Below are 22035 nucleotides of genomic sequence, written 5' to 3'. Positions count from 1 at the left end.
GTTCTAAATTCACCCTGCCAAGGCTGCTCTGCTGGAGATTTGGTTCCCGCTCTCCCTGATTCTGTTGTTTTTACAATCGCCCTACAAGGAGATTTTATCTTAGTCCCAGAGAGGTCACAACTGAGGCAAGGGATGCAGGCAGGGTAACTTGCCCATTGTCCCTTGGCCAGCAGATGGCAGGTCTGGGGGTCCAGTCCAGGGCAGCCCCCCGTTCTCTTCTGTGCTGGGCACCCTTTATAACCATGCAAGGAGCGAATGAGGTAGGATCAGTGAGACACCAGACGCGCTCCGAGCTCCAGCTGGACTAAGGAACGCGGAGGCCAGGGAAGGAGCACACTGTACACTGCCCTTTGTGAATGAACTTCGCTGTTATCTGTGGAGGGGGCCAGATTTAATCACGGCGTGAGCATTTTAGCTAAGGGCTGCAGCGGGAGATTTAACTGGGGCGGGGACTGAATCTGGCTTTGGTGTGAGTGGTGTGAGTTCCGCCCCAGTGTGGTGAGGCGGGCGTGTAATTCTGGCATCTCTGGCAGGAAGACTCAACTTCCAGTCTGTGGAGCGGGCGGTTTAGCTACCCAGTGGGAATTTATCTCGAAAAACGAAACAGTGAAATAAACAAATGGGCGAGGTGAGAAGGCTGGGGATGAAACTTGGTGAGAAGGTCCTGGGTTTATGCTCAGTTGCAGACGGGGAAAGGTTTAAACTTCCTGTTGCTAAGTGGTATGAGTTAATCACGCCAACCCGCAGAGATGCCCGGCGAATGAGAGGCAGCTCTGTGGTACCCCAACCCGCCCAGCCGAGGCGTGGTTTCAAGTCCACTGCCCTGAGGACGGATGTGGGGTTGTCACGAGGTCGCAGCACCACCCTAAGCCCAGCGTGCGCCGGACCAGGCGCGGAGTTCATTGCGTGCTTTTAGCCCATCCCATCGGAGGCCGCACCTCCTCCTCCAGTCTCTGCAGACCGCGGACGCGTCCAGTCTGACGTGAAGAGGAGACGAATTGAGAGCGGTTTGTCTTAGCATCCTTGAGAGCCCTGAGAGGTGGAGGGCGCGGACGCCGCCCTAGGGGTCGCCCATCGCAGGATCGCAGGATCGCAGGATCGCAGGATCGCAGGATCGCAGGATCGCAGGATCGCAGGGTCGCAGCGCGAGCTACTTTTCCACTCACTCGGTGACCGCGTCGCCGCGCGGGGCTCAGCAGCTTCTGGGCTTGGCGGGTCTGGGGAACCCGCATCGCAGGGACCATGGCCCCGGGATCCGCAGCCCGCCAGGAGGCGGTGGTGCAGCTGCTGCTCTTGTGTGGGTTGCCGGCGACCGCAGGTAGGATCGCGGGTGAGAAAGGGGGGATCTGGACGCGGATGCTTCCTGGGGGTTCGCCGATGGCGCGCCCACCCGCAGCCCTGAGTTGAGGCGGTGTAGGGGGGAGTCGAGGTACCTGATGAAATGCAGCTTCACTGTTGCACAGACTGAGGGCTTGGGCTGTGGCTCAGGGGCAGGGCCCTTAGCCAAGCGTGGGTGAGAGCCCGAGTTCATTCGCGTATGAGGCTGGGGTGGGGGTGAGGGGGTCCAGCCGTACTCTTTTTTTTTTTTTTTTTTTTTGGTCTTTTTCATTTTTATCGGTACCAGGGATTGAACTCATGACCGCCTGCTTGCAAGGCAGGTGCTTATGCCGCTGAGCTAAATCCCCAGCCCCCCAGCCGTACTCTTTCTCTCTCTTCCTGTCATGATTTGTGTCTGTGGCCCCCAGGCCTCATAAGTTTGCATTGTGCATTTGTGATTGGTTCATTGTCTAGTCTTGGATTGATGGTGTCAGTGCTACAGCCCCATAGGGGTGGAGCCGGGATGTGATGTAATGGCAGGAAGAAGGTGAGTCTCGCCCTTAATTTTTTTTTTTTTGCGGGTTTTGGCTTTGCTGTTTGCAGCCACCGTGAATGCGGCCCCGCCATGCCAGTCTGCCTTGGAGCCAACTGAGTATGGACTAAAACCTCCAAAACTATAAGAAATAAACTTTTCCTTTCCCAACTTTGGGCTTCAGGTATTTTGTCTCAGCAACGAGTAAAAAGTAATCAAGACACTTCCCTTGGTGAGGCAACTGGAATCCATACAGCTCCAGGAGGACCAAGGAACTTTGAGCGTGGGAAAGCAACACGCATTCACACACACACTTACACTGCCGTTTGTGATAATGACTTTGCTATGCAAATCGTTTTAAAACTTGTTGCGGAGGTAGTCGAATTTAATCACGGATGAGCATTTGATACTTTGTTTCAAGGAGGTCACAGAGCACTTTCTTGGTTATTCTGGGGAGGGGAAATTAGGCACCGAGCTCAGCTGAAGAACTAGTGTTAATTTTTGTAGCCCTGTGTGGTGGCGAACACCTGTAATCCCAGCACCCTGGGAAGCTAGGGCAACAGAATTGCCCAGTTCCAGCCCAACCTGGGCAATTTAAGTGCCTAAAGGGGTGTTGTCTTTAGACACCCCCGACCCTCCCTCCCACAGGTTGAGGATGCAGCCTGCAGCTTTTGCTCTTCCTATGGGGCTGGGATATGGGGGGAAGTCCTAATCTGTGGAATCGGAATTGTAGTGGAGCTTGCTAATTATTTGGTGCTTCCAGCCCATTCTGCCCTGGGGCTACCAAGCTATTCCAGCGGTTTAGACGGAGGAAAGGGGAGGCTGAACCCCGCCAACTGGCCCCAGTCAGCCCCCAGTCGGACCTGCTTTAGAGACAACTCAGGACACTCCTGCTCAGGTCTCCAGAGGGGACAAGTTGAAGGCTGTTTCTGTCTGAAGAGAACCCGGAGGCTATCGTGGCGTCATTCACCGTCTGGAAAGCTGAGATGCTGCCATAGGGAACCCTGTGCCAGCAGAAGCTCACGCTGTTCCCCTGTGTCTGTGCCTGTCTCCCAGCAGCTTCTGGGGTGGGTTGACCTGGGGGAACCCACACTGATGCACACATGCCTAGGGGTTCACAGCTCACCTGCGGGCAGTGGTGCAGCTGCTTCCACTGTTGTGGCTGACAGAGGATGGCACATGGGACAGGATGTGGGTTCCTTGGAGTCTGCTGAGAGCAGGGTCACTTTGCAGCTCTGCTGTGAGGTGGCTCAGCTCTGAGCTGCCTGGTGAAACTCAGATTCACCGATGGCACAGATTCTGGTGCAGGATGTGGGCAGCAGGGTGGGCTCTTTCCCAAGGCATCTGCCTTTGGGCACTGTTGCTTCTTCCCAATTGGGACAGAGAAGGAAATGCAGAGGTCCAGTAAGAAAAGTTCTGCATCCTCATCTCAGGGAGCCGCCTGACCTTACTGAGGTCTCCACAAGAGAGATGCAAGGCGTGAACTAGGGTGACCTGACACTGAGCATGCGTACTTTGAGGAACTTTGTTGTCTGCACCAAATGTTCAAAAGGTTTTTGTTTTTATTTGTTTGTTTGGTTGTTTTTAGATGAGCTGCCCTGCAGCATGGGGTGCACACTGGGCAAGGACAGTGATGCTGTAGAGTTCAAGAGAGCAGAGAGACTGCAAGCAGCTCAAGAGGGTTTATTAGGGGAACACCTGACTCAGCAGATTCTGTCCAGAGGGCAGAAAGAACAAAGGAGGGGCCCCAGTTTTACACATATTGTCAAGTGAGTTGGTCTTTGGCAAGGCAGCTTGCATGCTGTGACAGTTTTTGTAAGTTTTGTAAGTATCTTGGTGGTCCAGCTGGGGCATAATGGGATGTCCTGGGAACGTGAGGTTATCCAAATTCTACTTACAAGGACAGAACTACTGTTTTTATCTGTATTAGAAAAAGGACAATGGCTGTAGGGAAGGGGAAGTTTGGGGAACTGAAAGTTTTCTAAGGCCTGCTTCTGTAAGAGGGACTTTCCCAAATGTAGTAAAGACAGGTATTTATTCCAGCCTGAGAAGGCTGTGTTTCCTGAAGACAATCTGGGGGTTTCATAAGTTTGAGGATATGGAAAAAAGGGCTGGGGAGCACTTGTGAACGAGTAAGGGATGTTTCTGCCTGGAGCATTTAGCAGCCTGTGTATCCTGGGGTGCCCTCCCAACCTCCACTCTCCCACCTGCCCAACCCTTGCCAACCCCACCCTTCAGGAATTCTCTCAGTCCACTCTGCAGCCTCCACAGTCCAGTCCACCCTTAATGAACACACATCCATCCTTACCCAAGCCCTCACCAGCCCCCCTACATTCACATCACCCCCCTAATGCCCAACTCCAGGATCCCACCTAACCAATCCCATAGCCCCAACTTCCCACCCCCAAACACCCAAAGCCCACCCTTTCTTCACCTCTAACCTTCATGAAACCACCCGTTCTCATTTCCTGCCCCCCAGTTGCTCACAGTCCTACCCCATCACTATTCGACACTCCCACTCCACCTCATTTCTTCTCTGGTACCCCACCTCACAGCCTGACCCATCACCCATCTCCCACCTCCCAACCTGTGCTCCTGCCCCCATCCCCGTGCTGCACACCTCTGTGCTCCCCTTTTCCACATTCGTTCCTTGACTCATGATCATCATCTCCCTAATCCTCACCTATCACCTGTCCCCAACCTCGATCCCCATTTCCTACCCCACCCCACTCCCATCCCCAGCCTAGATAAGCTAAAGAATATGCAAACACTGGCCCAGGATATCCTGGCCAGAAGAGATGAAGCAAGCCTGGAGTCACCTCTTTTCTCATTGTACCTCTCTCCCTTCTATCCCTTCCTGTAAAAGTCCCTTACACCAGGACTCGGTGTGACGATGACTTGAGGCAGAGAAGTCCCCTCTATGTCCTCTGAGCAAGCTGTAAAGAGTTTTTCTTCCCTACCAACATAAATGGCCTTCTTAGATTTGGCCAGCAGGGGGAAGACCTGAGCACAGGGACCTGAGTGGCTGTAACAGGCTGGGATGCCCCATTTTCCAACAGGAAGCTCAGAGGCTGAGCAATGAGAAATTCCTTAACACTTAGTAGACAGGCCTGGCTTTTGATGGAATGCGTGGCTTCTGCAGGGGGTGGGGGGAGACTCCACATGTGCGCTGTATATCTGGGTATAAGCCATTTCCATAAACAGAAACAAAACAGCACAGTTTTACAGAGGACAAAAAGATTCCCTTCATCTGGTGATAAAGCCATTGTAAACTTTTAATGCAGCAGACAGCTCAGGTGTTTGTGCTCATACGGAAACAAACAAAACTACTGTACACACAGTTTTATAAAAGTACAGCACACACAGTTATGTATAAATGTAATAACAAGAATAAATGACACCGAGTTATGTATTTTAACTGTACCTTAAATCATTTTAGAGTGCACTTTTGTGCATCACTTTTTAAAAAAATGTGTCTATAAAATGTGACACAGACAGTAGCTTCCTGAACTTTGTCACCACATCTCTCAGTTTCATTAGGACCGCAATGAGTGGCTGCCCCATCCATTTAGGGTTGTGTGAGGTTCACTCAGTGATGCTCACACCGTGATGAATCTGGCTGATGAGAGTTCTCAGGTCCCTGTTGTTGAGTGACCCCTGACAGGATTCTGAAAGCTGTAAAGATTGTCCAGAGAAATTTAACAAGATTGAAATAAATGAATAGAAAATTCATCTTATCTTCCTTCTGTCAGGCTGACACCGCAAATGCCACACACCTGAGTGGGGTGATATTGATGACATGGCGAAGGTGGCAGTACTCCCAAGTCCATCAGTTGATTCGGTGCATTCCTAGCAGACTCTCAGCTGGTCACTCGGTAGAAGGTGATAAGCTGATTCTGAAATTCACATGGAATTGTAAGGGACCCCAACAGCCAAAATGATCTGCAAAAAGAACAAAGAGGGATCTTAGTGGATGGATGAGAGCTGTGAACTGACAGTCTGTGTCCTGAGTCCTCTCACACTTACCCCAAAAGGAACTTATTATGTGGTGGTGTTTGAGATACCAAAGATCCCCATGTCACTGTTACAGGTTTTTTGGAAGTGGCGACACGAGGAACACTACAGACGGTACACCTGAATGACAACGTCACCATCTTCTGCAAAGCTTCTGGCTTCTCAAAGCTGGACAGCAGGTTTATTGGCATTAGATGGTATCGGAAGGATCATGTGTCTAAAGAAGAGAATAAAGTGTTTGAGTCATTTGGTGATAAAAAAAATGCTGCCCGAACTGGAGCTGAGGTGTCTCCAGAGGGGCTGCAGTGGGGTGACGCCTCCCTGCAGCTACCTGGGGTCCAGCTGAGGGATGCAGGAGAATATCGGTGTGAGGTGGTGGTCCCCCCTCAGAAGGCAGAAGGCAGGGTCTTGCTGGAAGTTCTCGGTGAGTACCTGAGGGCCATGCCCTGCAATTGCCATGGTGCTGGGTCCTGGGGTGGGGGTGCAGTTGGGGGCTCCATGGGTCGAGGGTCAGTGTGTCAGTCTGTCCCAGACATGGGTTCCCATCCTGGCCTCCATAAATACTTGGGCCACCTTAAGTAAGTCATTAATAACTCTGAATTACAATGCTCTTTACACTGTCTACCTAGGAAGGTCTTAGGGAAGATTCTATGAAAAATACAGGGGAAATATTTAGCACTGTCCTTAAATGACTGTCATAGCAACTGTATAAATCTGTGGGAGCAGTCATGCTCATAAAGAAGTATTCATGACGAGTACTGAAAAAGGAGAGAGGTGCTGGCCCTGGCTGGACAGATTTAATCCTGTTTCAGTTTTTTACCTCCCAATAGGAGCCAGTTTGAACCTGAATTTTCTCATGTACAAAATGAGCTGAGAACTCCTACCTGCCACATAATAAAATGTGTAAATCCATACAGAGTGGTACATGCCTTTAATTACAGCTACTCAAGAGACTGAGGCAGGAGGACTCCAAGTTTGAGGGCAGCCTGGGCAACTTAGTTTAGAGCCTGTTTTAAAATAATGTGAAAAAAATGCCGGAGATCTAGACTGTCAGTGGTAAAGTCCTTCCTTTGCATGCACAAGCCTGTGGGTTCATTCCACAGTGCTGAGGGGAAAAAGTGTGATGGTGTCCAGCTGATCACTTGTAAGATTCGTAAGTTCCGAGTCAAGGCTTAAATCAGTCCCTGAATACTTCTTTGAGCTCCTCTTTCCTCTATTATAACAGAATCTGCTGATACACCAGGCACTTTTTGGCTGTGTTAGTTTCCTACAGCTGCGGTCACAAAGTACCACAGACTGGGTGGCTTCAAAATAGTGTATCTTCTTCCAGTTCTCGAGAGCAGGAGTCAGAGACCAGTGAGTGGGTGGGATTTACTTCTTCAGAGACCTCTATCCTTGGCTGGCTCCAGTCTCACATGGTTTTTCTTCCTTTCTTCCTTCCTCCCTTCCTTTCTTCCTTGTTTCCTCCTTCCCTCCCTCCTTCCCTCTTTTCTTTTTTGAGACAAGATCTCCCTGCATTGCCCAGGCTGACCTCGAACTCTCGGCAATCCTGCCTCGGCCTCCCAAGTGCTGGGAATACAGGGGTACACCACCATGCTTGGCCTGGTTTTTCCTGTTTCTGTGTCTGTGTCTAATTCCCTTTTTCCATAAGGACCCCAGTTTCAATGGATTAGGACCTGCCCTGCAGTCTCATTTTAACTCCATACCTCTTTACAGATTCTGTGTCCAAATAGTTCCATTCAGAAGTAGTAGGAACAATGTGTAGATTCTAAGGGGACATAAAGCAGACCTCATAACAGGAGAGTAGCATTTTAAACACTCAAAGTATGTAGAACTCTGAGTGCTTTAATATATTAATAGTGGGACTGTACCGGTGTACTAGTTAGAGTTCATTTATTCTGCAGCTTACAGAAACCCTGAAATAACAGTGGCTTTTGAAAAAAGTTAACAGAGTTGCCAGATAGTCCAGAGGGCTCTCATATTACTCGCACCCCACAGTCCTCTTACCCTGTCATTAAGGGTGCAGTTGATTAATGTACCAATATTGATAGATTACTGTTCAATGAAGGTCATAGCTTTAGTAAGAGTTTTTTAGCTTTTACTTAATATCCTTTTTCTGTACCAAGATCCCTTCTACAACCCATATTTCTTTTAGAAGTCCTTAATTTTACTAAGTCGTAACTTACCAAGTTTTTCTTTTGGGGTTTATGTTTTGGCATTGTGTTTGATAACTTTGTGTTTTAGCATTGCTGATATTAAACCCATAGCCTCATGCATGCTGGGCTTTGCACTCCCACTGAGCTACATTCCCAACTTTCACTCTGTGTTTAAAAGTGCATCACCAAATTCAAGGTCATTGGATTTTCTCCTGTGGTATCTTCTGGAAGCTTTATTGTCTTATGTCTTTTTTCAACTCTATGTTCCATTTTGAATTAATTTTTATGAAAAGTAGGTCTCTGTTTAAGTTCCGTGTGCATTGTTTGCATATGAACATGCAATTTCCCAGCATCATTTTTTGATTTATTTGGTCTGTCTCTGCTCAGCTCCTTGGCTTCTAGGTCAAAGATGAATTGAATATATTTGTATGGGTCTATTTCTGGTTTCTGAGTCTATTGATTTATTTGTTTATTCTTTCATTGCACTGTTTTTTCTTAGATATTTCCTAGAAGATACTTTTACTATCCCTTATAGCCAACATGACCAGACCTTCGGTTCACGGGGCCACACCTACCTGCAGTAGGAGTTGGTGAAGGACCTTTAAACCTGGATGTGTTGCATCCAGCTAAACATTAGTGTGAGAATCAAGGTTGTGGTGTATCAATATCCCGCTGGCTCCGGTAACACCAGCCAGACTATTAAACTGCAGCCAGGTCCCATTTAGCTTACCTTTCTGAAGTCTATCTAACATGGGCCAGCCATCAAATTGGGGATCAGTTAGTTTCTACCCACCATCCAGAAATTCCCAGTCTGCTATAGTCACTCAGCAGGGCTACAATTGATTGCTCAGTGTGGTTGCAGCATTCTCTCTGCCTCTGAGTCTACATCTTTGTAAAGAGTGGATGCCCATATTTTATGTTTTGCCCGGCTATGGTAGAGGAGATGCAGATGTGTAGGTGTGGTACAAGCCAGTTAACATGAAGCAGGAGAAAAATAGGGTCATTAGTGCTGAGCACAACTCTGTGACTTCTCTTCCCTAACAGCTAATCCCACTAACAGAGTGTTTTTGGAGCAAACCAAGGGCAGAGGTAAAGAGGTACACCTTGTGTGTCAGTCCATTGGGTTCTACCCAGAAGTGATTAACATAACATGGGAGAAGCAGACCCAGAAGTTTCCGCTGTACCAGAGAATTTCCACAGATGTCTATACTGGTCCCATCATCAAGAACGAAAAGGGTATATTTAACATTACCAGCTACTTGAAACTCAATGCCTCCCTGGAAGACAATGGAACCACCTACTCTTGTGTGGTGTGGCACAAATCCTTGTACACATACGAGAGGTTGAACTACACATGGCAGGTTGAACTACCTGTGAGAGGTAAGTGTCTTGTTACACATTTCCTCTTCACCTTAGGTGCTGGGAAGTCGCAGGTCTTTGCAGATGTTTAATGGGAAGAAAGAGCAAGCTGGGGCTAAGGGAACAAGCTGGGGACTGGCCCAGCTCAAGCCCAGAAGCAGTACTCTGAATTGAGTCCCTGGGCTAGCCAGAGGGTATCGCAGGTAGAAAAGGGAGAAAATAGTCATCAGGTGGAAACAGGGCTGCTTGCCAGCTCAGGGCAACTTCAGGGTGCCTGATGGTCCTTGTGGGTTGAGGTGGGAGTCCTGTGAGGTGCTAGGGAAATGCCCATGTCCCCTGACGATAAGGGGCTGTGGGGTTGAGAACTGACATCTTCCTAGTCAGGTTCCACTATAAACTGTTGTCTGGTGGAAGCTAAATCAGAAGTCATTTGTAGTTTCTGTCCCAAGAGAAGAAGGCTCTACTATTGTGATCCTAAAGCTGCCCACCACTCTCCACAGACAGCAGATCCTGAGGATAACACAATTTCCTGCTGCTGGGGTGTTTTTGGCCCCAGAACAGGTTGCCTTGTTCATAGCTGTGGTCTTGTGCAGGGAGTGAGCCTGTTGGCCAAACGTGTGGTCCTGAATTGAGAGAAGCAAAGGAGGCAGTGGCCAACTAGGCACTCTGAGGGATGTGATCAAGTAAGCCAGAGGGGCTGTGGGAGTGATCCTAGAAGGAAAAAGAAATTGTTCTTGAAACAAGGGCTGGGTGATGTGTAGGCGGTATGTACAGGGTAAGTGTGGAGCATGGAGAGTGAGGGTATCAGCAGTGTTTTACTAGAGAAACAAACACAAGATGTACTAGTGTATAAGAAATTATGAGACTGGCTTAGCAGGTCCCCCACATAGATGACGAAGACTGCAGAGGGTGTTTGCACACTGGACCCTGAAGGTTTCAATCCAAGGTCTGGAGTTTTGCAATGTCCCATGCGAGTTCCTTTCAGGAGGCTGCTGTGCCTGTGATGGAATCCAAAGAGTGTGGACTGGAAACCAAGAGATGAGATCCAAGCCAAAGGCGAAGATTGGAGCTCCTCTGAAAAACAGAAGCAAAAGTGTTCTTTCTTAATTCCCTTTTACCACCCCCCAGGCGAGGAACCACCCTAGGATGGGTCCTCTACACCCTAGGATATAGAATTACCTTAGAATGGATCTTCACATCCTAGGGTATAAAATTTGCTGAGCCTACTTAGCTGAGCTCCTCTTGACTTCACAAGTTGATACAATCATTACAGTGGGAAAGTGAAATATGCTTGGTGTCCATGGTTGGAGGGCTTTGAGAGGTATAAATATAGAGGCAAGAGGTGGTACAATCAAGAAGCTGGGAAGATGTGTATGGTGTGCACATGTGGTGTATGGTGTTTAATACTGCATTGTTTTTCAGAAAAAATACTCAATCTGCTGATGATGAGATGTGTGTGACAGGGATGGTGATGCTGACACCTGTGCATTGGGGTTGGTAGTTGGATCTCTTGACAGAAAAGTGACACAGAGCTCACAGGTGCTAGCAGAAGTTGCTTTTCATGGGGTCTCTTTAGCTCTTATCAGTAGTTTTTCCTTATTGTCTTTCTTTTCTCTGCAGAAGCTGAGAACGTGGGTCACTTCCGGAGTATTTTTCCTCCTATTCTACAGATTTTAATAGTGGTTTTTCTTTATTGTGTTTTGATAAGGTATGGATCTCTGTCTTACTTTTCTTGTTGCTGAGACAAAAAAACTTGACACACCAAGTTAAAAGGGGAAAGGCTTATTTAGCTCACAGTTTGTCGAAGTTTCAGTCCAACATTGGCTGACTCAAAGCAAGGTGGTTTGGAAGAACAGAAAAGTTCATGGCAGGTAGAATGTAGCAAAAACAACAGGGGACTTTAACAGGTTTTTTTTCTGCCCCTTTTATACTCTGTCTAGGCCATTGAGTTAGTGGACTGATTTAGTAATCAAACATCCTTAATCCCAGCATTGTATCATGAATGAGTCGCACACTCTATATCCAGTCACCTCTGAAAAAGCTCCACCTTTGTCCTCATGAAGTTTTGGGGGGACATCTAAACACAAGCGCCCTTGACCCTCCCAAAAACTGATACACATCCCTTTATGCAAAAAGCATTTAGTGCTCCAAGAGTTGCTGACAATTCTTTAGCATTGCTGAAAAGTCCAAGTCCAAACTCTCTGAGATTTAAGGCAAACTCTTAGCTGTGAGCCCTGTGCAAATGAAAAGAAAGTTAAACATGTCCAACATTCAGTGATACAAAATAGATATTTCTCTTCCAAAAGGTACAAATAGGGGGATTGAAAGGACTGTTGCCAAAGCAAGTCCAAAATGCAGAAGAGTAAACATTAAGGCCTGCATTTTTTCCCGTGTGCAGCATCCAAAGTAATTTATGGCAAGATGTGAACTGAAAGGGTTTGGGTAGCTTTGCCCCTACAGTATTTTCCATGGTTGCAGCTCCCATGGCTTTTCTCCATGGCCAATTCTGCTCCTTCCTTGCACTTCTCCTCAGATGATCCATGTTTCTGGCTTTTCCAAACTTCTAGGGTCTGCAGTGTACATTCAGCTTCAGGCTCACAGATTCCCAACTTGCCCTCTCAGGGTCACACTACCTGGCCTCCCAGGCCTTCTTCTAAAATCTGAGTGGAAACTTTCCTCATCCCACAATGCTTGCATTCTGCATGCATCTAAAACCAGCACCATGTGGATGATGCCAAGGTCTGCTGCTAGCTAGAGCAGTAACCAGGCTTCCTTCTCCTTTGGCTGTAGGCGTCAAGTACCTATGGACCAAACTATGGGGAACAACTTCTCTAGGCCACTGGCATTCTGGAACTTAGTGCTCTGGGGCTCTCTTCAAAGCAAAGTTTTTCATTTTTGCAATTTGAGGTTGCAAAAGTTGGAGTCCTGTTGCTTCTTGTAATGTCCTTAGACTTCTTTTCTATTCTCCTGTTTCTTCTTAGCAATCAAAATCTCCTCTGCTCTATCTTTATAGTCTGCAAGTTTACTGGAGCTTCCCTTCTGTCAAACTCAAAACATTTTTCTGGGCTCTTTGCTCTTGATTCAGTATAAATATGGGTAAAAGCTCCCAACAGAAGCCATGTAATGGCCTCAATATTAGGCTGCCTTGAAACTTTTTCTGCCAGATTAATTATTCTAATAATTAGTCTCTTAATCTCAGTATAAGTCTCAGGCAAAGTATCTGGGCAAGAACAAAATGCAGACAAATGTTCTGCCAAGCCATAACGGACATTGACTGGAGTCCAACATCTAATAGAGTCATTTCCAGAAAAAAATCTTCTGAGCCTGGACTCTACTATTTCTATCTGCCTTCTGGTCTTCTGAGCTCTGACCAGAATATCCCATCAAGCACAGCCTAAGGCATTCCAGCTCTACTTTCTCTGTCAGCAGCTCCAAACTTTTCCAAACTCTTCCCATAAACCATTCCCCAAAAGTCCTGAACCACACAGTCTGGTACAGTCACAGCAGTGACCTCACTTCTGTTACCAGTTCTTTCATAGGTACTTTTCTTATTGCTGAGAAAATACCTGACATCCAAAACTAAAGGAGAAAAGGTTTATTTAGCTCACAGTCTGTCAAGGTTTCAGTACATAATCAGCTGGCTCCAAGGCAATGTGGCTTGGAAGAATAGAGCAGCTCATGATGGACAGAATGTAGCAAAACCAGCAAGAGACCTTAGCAGCATTTTTTTTCTTGCCTCTTATATACTCTATAAAGGTTACTGTAATTGGGTTGGTGCCAAACCAATCGGGACTCATTTAATAACCACATACCCTTAATCCTAGCATTGTACCATGAATTAATCACACACTCTAGATCCAGCCACCTGTAGACAAGCCCCACCCAATAACTGCATGGGGCTTCATGGGGACATCTAGACATAAGCCATAAAAAGCTCTAAAAAAAGTGTAGTCCTTTGGATGGGACTTGGTTCCAAGATCTCAGGATCATGGTCAGTGGGCAGGGTCAGGCAGTTCTGAGGGTTCTGAGGGTTGGTGCTGGTGTGTTTTAAGTGCTGAGTGTCGTTCTTTTCAAAGTTGTGTTGGGGAAGAACTTTGTCATGGGATCACTCACCATGTGTTGGTTTATGACTCTGGAGAGAGGCACTGTGCAGACTCCTGTACAACTGATGCTTTGTATTGAACCCGGCCATGTGGGCTCAGACCATTGCTTTGAACTACATGTGAGCTGCGTTGTCCTCAGGCACACTGACAGTGCAGCTGAAAGATGGGAATTCCCTCCCATCATTGCTCATGTTTCCTGGAAACTTCAGTGGGATAACTCACACCAGCTTTTGCTATTTGGCTAAGGCTTTCTAATCCCCCTTAGGAGTTTGCACATTAGGTCCTTCATTGTGGCCCAAATATTAAGGGTCACAGCATCAGCTTTACAGACCAAAAAGAGTGGGGTGAATGTGTGAGTTAAAATGGTTCTAGGTGATACAGTTTTCCTTGGTTATTTATAGGTCTGCCAAGGTGAAATTTGTGCAAGAGCTAATACTTCTCAGTATAAATAGAAGTGGAAAAATGTGTTAGTGAAGAAAAGAGCTTTTTATTTCACATTAGTTAACTGGCTCACAGAGCTTAGTCTGTTGTTTGGAGGTAGGCCAATGGGGAACCTGGACATACAGTGGTACTTCATATGTTTCTTGTGATATTTGTGACTTGTCTTACTCTTATGCTTTCTCTGGTTCTCATATCCAGGTGCCATTTATGTAAACCACCACTGAACAATGACTTTGAAGAAGGGTCAGAAATGGACACGGGCTCTTCCGGTGTTATGGTGTCAATTGCAGATGAGTTAGTTAGAAATACAGGCAACTGACTTCTGGGAGAACATGGTGGACAGAGAGCAGCCTACCGAGGCTCTCTGAGAGACCCAGCTTAGAATCCAGGAATGGTTGCAGAGTGAGGAATCCTAAGCAAGAGGAGATGTACCCTGCTGACCCAAGAACGAACTGGGCTGAGAGAAACCAACTGGGAATGCAATCCTGGTGCTATAACAGGAACAGATAAAGCCTCAGTGTGGAAGCTGGAGCCCGTGCCATTGGAAGATGTGATTTGGGTTTCCTGCCACCGCTGCTGCATCTGAATCGACTCGGCAGGGAGAGAGATGCACAAAAGCTCTGAGAATGGGAATCAGTGAATGGAGTTGAGAGTGGGACGGGCAGTGAGCTGTGCATCGACCTGCGGTGAGTGAGGGAAACTGGGACTCTTCCATGGTCTAGGAGGCTCCAACAGAGGACATTCTAGGACCAGGCAGACTTGCAGGAACAGGGCATTGTAGTGACCTCAGTCACATATCCCCCTCTCAAGCGGGATTGGTGAGCAGTGCCTAGCCTACATGACGCTGCTGGCTGAGACCCAGTAGGCTAGCACAACCCAGGTTTCAGTGCCTAGAGGTGCACTCTAGTGGTGAAGCCTTCAGTAGGGTGACCTGGAGGGGCAGGCCCCGCATAGGTTGCCTGGCCCATAACTCCCTGGTGCACTGCTGTGGGCGGGAACACCTAGCCGGCACAATTCAAACAGACTGGGAAGGAAGCTGGGCCTCCTATATACGCTTGTATTTAAGGAACAAAGAATATGGGAAGAGGGAGCAACAAGAAAGGCTCCTTGGCCCCTAATCCTGAGAAACAGGCAATAGCAGACACCGCACCAATAGACATAAAGCGCTATCTCCAGAGCCTCATAGATGAGTTCAGGAATGAAGTTATTAATGACCTGAAGCAAGACATCAGCAGAATAGTTAGAGAAATGCTAAGCATCACCCAAGAAAAAACAGATGGTGGAATGGAGCAACAGAAAAAAAGGGGAGAATTGTTTGATGGAGAAAATAGAGAAAACATAGAATATGTGAAGCAGGTTCAAAGAGATTACCAAGAAACTAAAAACTCTATTGAAAACTGGCATAACAGCTTGAAAGAAACTAAGGATAGATTATCTGAACTGGAGGGCAAATTTGTAATATGGGAGCATGAAATGAAAAACTTCTTAAAAATAACAAAGAAACAGCAATAATACAAAGACTAGAAGATGATAAGAGGATCTATAACTTAAGAATTAAGAACATAAAAGAAGAGGTAGGGACACAAACAAATGAACTACAAAAGCTACTTACAGAAATAATCCAAGAGAATTTTCCTAATTTAGCAAAAGGTAAAGGTACTCAGATGTATGAAGCATACAAGACCCCAGCCACCTACAACCCAAACAGAGCTACACCCAGGCATATAATAATCAAAATTCCAGAAATCCAATATAAGAACAGAATATTAAAAGCCGTCAGAGACAAGAAACAGATCACTTACAAGGGAACACCCATCAGAATTACAGCAGACTTCTCGGCACAAACCATCAAATCACGAAGAGCGTGGGGGGAAATAATTCAAGCTTTGAAAGATAATAACCTCCATCCAAGATTGATATATCCTGCACAAGTATCCCTGGAAATTGATGGAAAAACAAGGTGCTTCCAGGATAAAGAGAAACTAGGCGAATATGCAACCACCAATTCAACCCTACAGAGAATACTGCAGGATATTCTAAAAAAGAAAAATACAAAGATTCCAGAAATAGTGGCAGAGAGGCCACAATGAATGGAGCAGAAAACAAAATGAAGAAGACAAACTGACAACTAATGACAGAAAAAGAGCTCAACAGAAATGAGGCAGAGAAGATTGGATGATAGGAATAGCTATTTTGGAGAAAACGACGTCATAATAGGTAATGCTGATTTAATATCATCTTGTTTTGAGGTCCCATCAAGCTTTTGTTCTTTTGTCTCTATAGGTCTTAACATGTTGTATCTTATTGGATTTTATTATATGTGATAGTATAAACAAAAACTTTTATAGACAAGTAGATTATACAGAAACCATTGTTCATTTTCTGTTAGTTGATTCTAAATACCCTGTAATGATGTCATTCTCTTGAATGGTTTTACATTGTTTTGATATATTTGATGCTACAGTATATGAAGTTATACTCAAAGATTTCAAGAAAAGAGACAATATGGTAACTACTTTTATGTCAGGATTATCTTGTGGTGAAACACTATTTTGCTTAAATGGTTATGCTTTGACCTGCACTGTTTTGTTGTTATGCCCTCTTTTATATCAATCTCCATTTTATTATTTACTTCTTTATTTTTATCCTTTTAATTAAGGGAAAAATAAATTTAAAAATAGCAGGATATATTATAGTAACCCACTTTGATTTTCTATTAACTTGATTTGAAGCCCTGTATTGCTCTCACCATCTTGTTTTGACTGATGTTCCTCTATTCTGTTTTGCTTGATAGTACCAGGTTTGAAAGTTTAGGCAACAGCTGTGAAGATAGTGGGATTCATTATGACGCCCATTCTGGTTGACTATTATCTACTTTTGAAGACCTGTAATGTCTCCAATGTTTTGGTTCTGTTGGTTTCGTTCTTTACTGTTTTGTTCAATTTTATTATAACTGATGATATAGGCAATTCTATTGGAGATAGCGAAAGGCATTATGGTAACCATTGTTGATCACCTTGTATTATGTTTTTACATTATCCTGTCCACCCTTTTGATTTGACCGACTCTGTTCTGTTATGTCACATTTGGTTTTACTTTCTTCCAAAAAAGTAGTAAGAACTGTGGGAGTAATAAAACCCAAAAAGTGTAATAGTCGTTGCACAAAAGAGAGGAAAAGAAAGTGTTCTACATGATATAACTGCATGTATATTTAAGTGTATAAGATAGACAATGATATTACTGAGTTTTGTTGGATCATTGAATAGAACTGTTTGCAGTCTCATAGTTTGAATGTCCACTTTATATGCTTTAATTTTGTAACTTGAACAAATTTCTAAGATGACAATATGTAATCCATTAACTATTGATTTCCTACTGTTTATATTTTTCTGAAATTCTGTATAACTTGTACCCTTTTTCTGCTTTTTTTTCTTTTTCTCCTTAAATAAAATTAAAAAGAAAAAGAAATGGACACGGACATCACTCTCAAGGCCTAAGGAGCCTCTGAGTGAGGCCACCTGGGGGCTTGGAGGAGCCAAAGGCAGTCAGTGCTTCTAGCAAACTAAGGTCCCAAGCATCGCGCAATCTCCCAAATCTAATGGTTTATTGAACATTTATCACATTCACAGCAAGACAGAGGGGCACTGATCCATGGTGTAAGCTGGAAGCCAGATGTGGCACTGGTGGTTCAGGATCTTTCTTTTACCCAGCCAGTATGCCAGGAGGACACAGGCATCCCAGTGGGCATCACTGGAACTCTTGGCGATCTGTAAACTGAGCACCGGAACCCTCGGCAATCCAGAGACCAGTAGAGCTTGGAAGCCTACTGCGAGAGAAGCAAGAGAAGCCTTCTGGACAGGCGGAGCAACAGCCAGAGACATTTGCAGATCCTAAGCAGGTGCTCTGCCAACAGCAGCCCACAACACTGTGCCTGAAGACTGAGCCGAAGAGCAGCTGGAGGCTTTGTCTTTCGTGCTGTGGGGACTTTGAAACAAGTAACAGGCTAATCTCTCAGTGCTACTGTAAGTTGGTAAGAACACATTTATATGATAAAAATACATTCTTGAAAAGGTTCATAAGGTAAGATTTTTGGCCAGTCATACGGTTATCACTCTACATGGTTACCATCAAGTTATCACATTAGGCACACTGCTTATATGGTTATCATAAGCTAGTTCTGACTCAGAAAATAAATTCAGAACTAGACAGAAGCATAAGATGTCTTCTGTCCTGCTCACACCCACAAGGGGCCAAAGTCCTGAACCCCTGGGTAATTTGCACAGATGACTCCACTCCTTCAGGCATATCCATGTCCAACAATGTTACATAGCTGTCCAGTGCCCTCCAGCCCACTCCCTGGACATTGGGCTCAAACATGTGCCTTGCTTTAGTTGACACAAGAAAGTGGGGCTGGGGATTTAGCTCAGCAGCATAAGCGCCTGCCTTGCAAGCAGGCAGTCATGAGTTCGATCCCCGGTACCGATAAAAATGAAAAAGAAAAAAAAAAAAAAGTGAATACAAGCCAGTTCCCAGTGTGGCCCTTCAGAGGCCTTTTGTGTCTTCCTTTGCTGCCTCTGACACAAGAAGAACAAATCCAGCCTGGCCGGCTGGAGGATGAGCAATAGAGGAAGCCCACGTCATCTGAGGTGAAGTGACAGCTGCTTTTCCACACTTGACTCTGGGTGGCCATTGTAAGTCAATCTTGTAAATTCTTATATTTGTTATATGTTTCATTAAATCTGTTTCTGTAGTGAGCACTGACTGATACACTCCATGTTGTCCTGGATGATGATGTTTTTCTCCTCCTCCTCCTCCTTCTCCTTCTCCTCCACCTGTCTTCCTCTCTCTCCTCAAATGGCCTGCATTATGGCCTGAGGCTTTTCCCTCCTCTCCTGTCCCCATTGTCTTTCAGAGGAATTACCCCAAATAATTCTTGTGGACTTCTGACTCCCTTTGGAACCTGCTTCCCAGAACACCCAAAAGGACTGAGCACTATATGGAGGGACATGGTGCTTTCGTGGCTTCATCCAGGGCTACAGGGGCCGTTCTCACGAAGAGACAGACAACAAAGAATGAGGGTGCAACCAGATGTCCTTTCCTGATGACCGAGACCACTGCTCAAGCAGACTGTTGAGACCACCCTCCAAGGAGATGGGACTATGTGATGATTTTCATTCCCCTTCCAAGATGGATTGGAAAAAGAGGACGCAGTTGGAATTGAACCAAAGAAAGTTTCAGTTGTGTCAATTTCCCTCTGGTTTATAGCTTCCCCAGTAACAATGGAATTATTTCAAACATAATAGAGAATAAAGTGACACAGAGCTACACAAGTCTGCTTCGCTTCAGCTGGGGTTGGTGGTCTGTGCAGGAGCTGCATAGGAGATCACTTGCCGAGCAGGAGATTTAGGATCAGCACAGGACAGCTTCCCAGGGCCGTGGGAAAGCTGCTGGGTGGCGCTGAGGGTACTGTTCACCTGTACGCCACTGCTTCCCAGTGAAAGTTGTGTGTTGGGCAGTCCTTTCAAGGTTGGCCTGCATCCTGGTCGTGATTTTTTCATCCCTGAGCCTTCCCCTTTATGTTTCACCTAAAAGCACTCTTTAACTTCTGATTCCATTTTGAAAACTGCTTCCCAGAAGCCCCAAACAGACCTAAGGGGAGGCAGTGGTGTATACTGAAGAACATGGTGCTTTTGTGGCTTCGTTCCAGTGGACAGTGGCTTTCTCAGGGACAGCAGAGACCCTTCCAGACAAAGAGCATCCAACTGGATGGCTTTTCCTGAGAACTATGACTACCACTCAGCACAGACCATTTGTGCTGCTTTCCTGAGGGGTGGAACTATGCAGTGATTTTCATTCCGCTTCCAAGAGAGAGGGGGCACAGCCAGAATCGATGGAGTGCTGGGTTGTGTTTACTTCTCCCTCAGATGGAGTTATCCTTCTTCCTTCCCCAGTAATACCGACATTTTTCAAATGAAATAGAGAATAAAGAGAGGCAGGTCTACCCTAAGTGCTTCCCCTCACCTGGGCTGTTGATGGCTTGCTGAGGAGGAGTTCGAGACATACTCAGGCTGGTAAGACTGAGCTTTCCTGATACTGAGGTGCAGCACTAGTGGAGAGGGGTTAAATTGAGCTGTGGGCAGAGGAAGCTTTTGGTTGGTGCCGACCAGTGCTGCTGGCCTCTACCCTGCTGTGTCTCCCAGGGAAGGGTAGAAATCATGCAGTCAGATGTGTTCTTTCTCTTGTGTGTTCCATGCATTGACATCAAGGCTTGGAAGACATGGGGATCTGGGAAAGGCAGGAGTTCATGCATGGGAACCCAGGTGGCTGGTCCGGGCAGCCCATTCTTCAGGCCATTCCATAGTTGGACCTGCCCTGAGCAGAATCAAATGAAGTGTAGGAAGTACCATCTTCGTTACTATGAGGCTCCTAAAATCCCCAGGATGCTGGGCCTGACACAGAAGCTGAAATAATCTCAACTCCGCTACAATAATACAGCAAGCCCCACCTCTGGTCCCAGCCGTCTTTAATCTCAGTGTTTTCCCTTTCCCCCACCTCCTTCCAGCCTGGAGTGGATATGTGGTTTACCAGACATGCCCCAGTCTGGGGACAGCAATGACTTTCATACAAAGAATTCCTGTCTTCTTTCTCGGAGTCATCTGTATGTCTGGGTCTAGCCTAAAATGTCTGATCCCTGGAGCTGGGGAAAACTCAGAGGCCTTGGGCATTCGATAGCTGTGAGGAGCCACGACCCTCTTCTCCTGGACAGCAGGCTCTCAGGAAAATTGTCTCCAGGAAATGATTTTGGGGAGAAGCTCAGGTGAAGGGCAGAGCTGGAAGGAGGTCAGCTGCAGGGAGATCTGGGTGAGCAGCAGAAAGGCCTGAGGTGAGTATGAGAGCCTGAGGGGGCTAAAGATGCCAGTGCAGGTTTCCAGTATGGCAAAGGGGGTGAATTTTCCTAAACTAGCAAGCAGCTTCCCAGCAGGAAGAGGCAGCCTGACTTCCTCCCAGGACATTGCACACCATTCAGTGTGAGGTAGTGACTGAGATGTGGTAGATGTGTGCCCCCAGACTGCTCTGTCAGTCTCTGAAAAGCAAAGACCCTGGTCCTTGTGAAAATGGGGAAGACGGAGGGTCCATCATGCACCGGGGCCAGAGAAAGTGCCAGTGAGGTCTCTCTTACTCCGGGGTATATTGGACATCATCTTTGTAGACGTTTAACACAGCCTGATGTCAGTCCACAGTCTGGAAGCTCAAGGGGCCCCTGGAGATTCCTGGGTTACACTATTGCTCTTGATCTTTGGAAACGCGCAGCCTTCAAACATGGCATTTTTCAGCCCTTTCGTGTGCTGGGCCTTAGAACCAGTGGAAATTCCAGGTCTGCTGCCCTCATTTTCTGGGATTATGTAGTTCTTCACTATGACCAGCAGGTGGCGCAAAAACCCACAGCTGCACAGCCTTCAGACTGTCATAGGGTACAGAAAGTCCTTAAGGTTGAAGTTTATTCTGGATGAGACTCCAAAGATGCTGATGCTTATAAGGGCCCCTTACAAGCAATACTGGCTCTCTGTGTGCCTTTAGGGAGCATAGCTCCACAAGTCAGGACCCAGAACCCTGGACAGAGTTTAAATAACTCTTCAACTTTTCCCCCTCTACACCAGAAATGAGTCAGCTGTAGGAGGAGAACAAGGCTGGAGATGGGAGGCAGGGAGGGCACCACTTGGAGCTCAGACCAGAACCACCAACTTCTTCTCCCTTTGCCTTTTTCTCCAGAGCAGCCTGCAACAGACTCACGGATTGGGCAAAGCACAGGGCAGGCTTCGCTGCCACAGACAACCTGGCTGGGGCTTTCCCACTTTATCCATCCATCCCCCCATCTCTCTACTGCTCATTCACTCTGCACCTACTGTCCCAGGTTCGGGCCTTGGTCAGACACAGTCCTAAACCTCAAGGAGCCATGAGCTTGAGGGTACGAAAATGGACCCTTTAATGGACACAGGCAAAAGAGAAGCCAACAGCACCGAGGAGGGAAGGGGCCGTCTGTTCCCAGAGATGACAGCCAGGGCTTCCAGGAGGCATGATTTAGCCTAGGCTTTTACAGATGTCAACAGGTAGG

The 22035-nt window shown here is 46.5% G+C and overlaps 1 protein-coding gene across 1 annotated transcript; it reads left to right on the top strand.

Annotated features, from left to right (window-relative positions):
• The first annotated feature begins 861 nt into the window (after window positions 1-861).
• Ncr3lg1 (natural killer cell cytotoxicity receptor 3 ligand 1) lies at window positions 862-19252 on the top strand. The gene is made up of 5 exons (XM_063251794.1): window positions 862-1318; window positions 5940-6287; window positions 9064-9399; window positions 10999-11086; window positions 14121-19252. The coding sequence occupies exons 1-5, from the start codon at window positions 1243-1245 to the stop codon at window positions 14239-14241; spliced, it is 969 nt and encodes a 322-aa protein (XP_063107864.1). The 5' UTR covers window positions 862-1242; the 3' UTR covers window positions 14242-19252.
• The last annotated feature ends 2783 nt before the right edge of the window (window positions 19253-22035 follow it).

This window comes from Cavia porcellus, unplaced genomic scaffold, assembly GCF_034190915.1.
Source record: "Cavia porcellus strain 051 isolate PalLab524CR breed Dunkin Hartley unplaced genomic scaffold, mCavPor4.1 scaffold_6, whole genome shotgun sequence".
Taxonomy (NCBI): domain Eukaryota; kingdom Metazoa; phylum Chordata; class Mammalia; order Rodentia; family Caviidae; genus Cavia; species Cavia porcellus.
The sequence above is the reverse complement of the archived record's forward strand: the minus strand, read 5'-3'. Positions and strand labels throughout refer to the sequence as shown.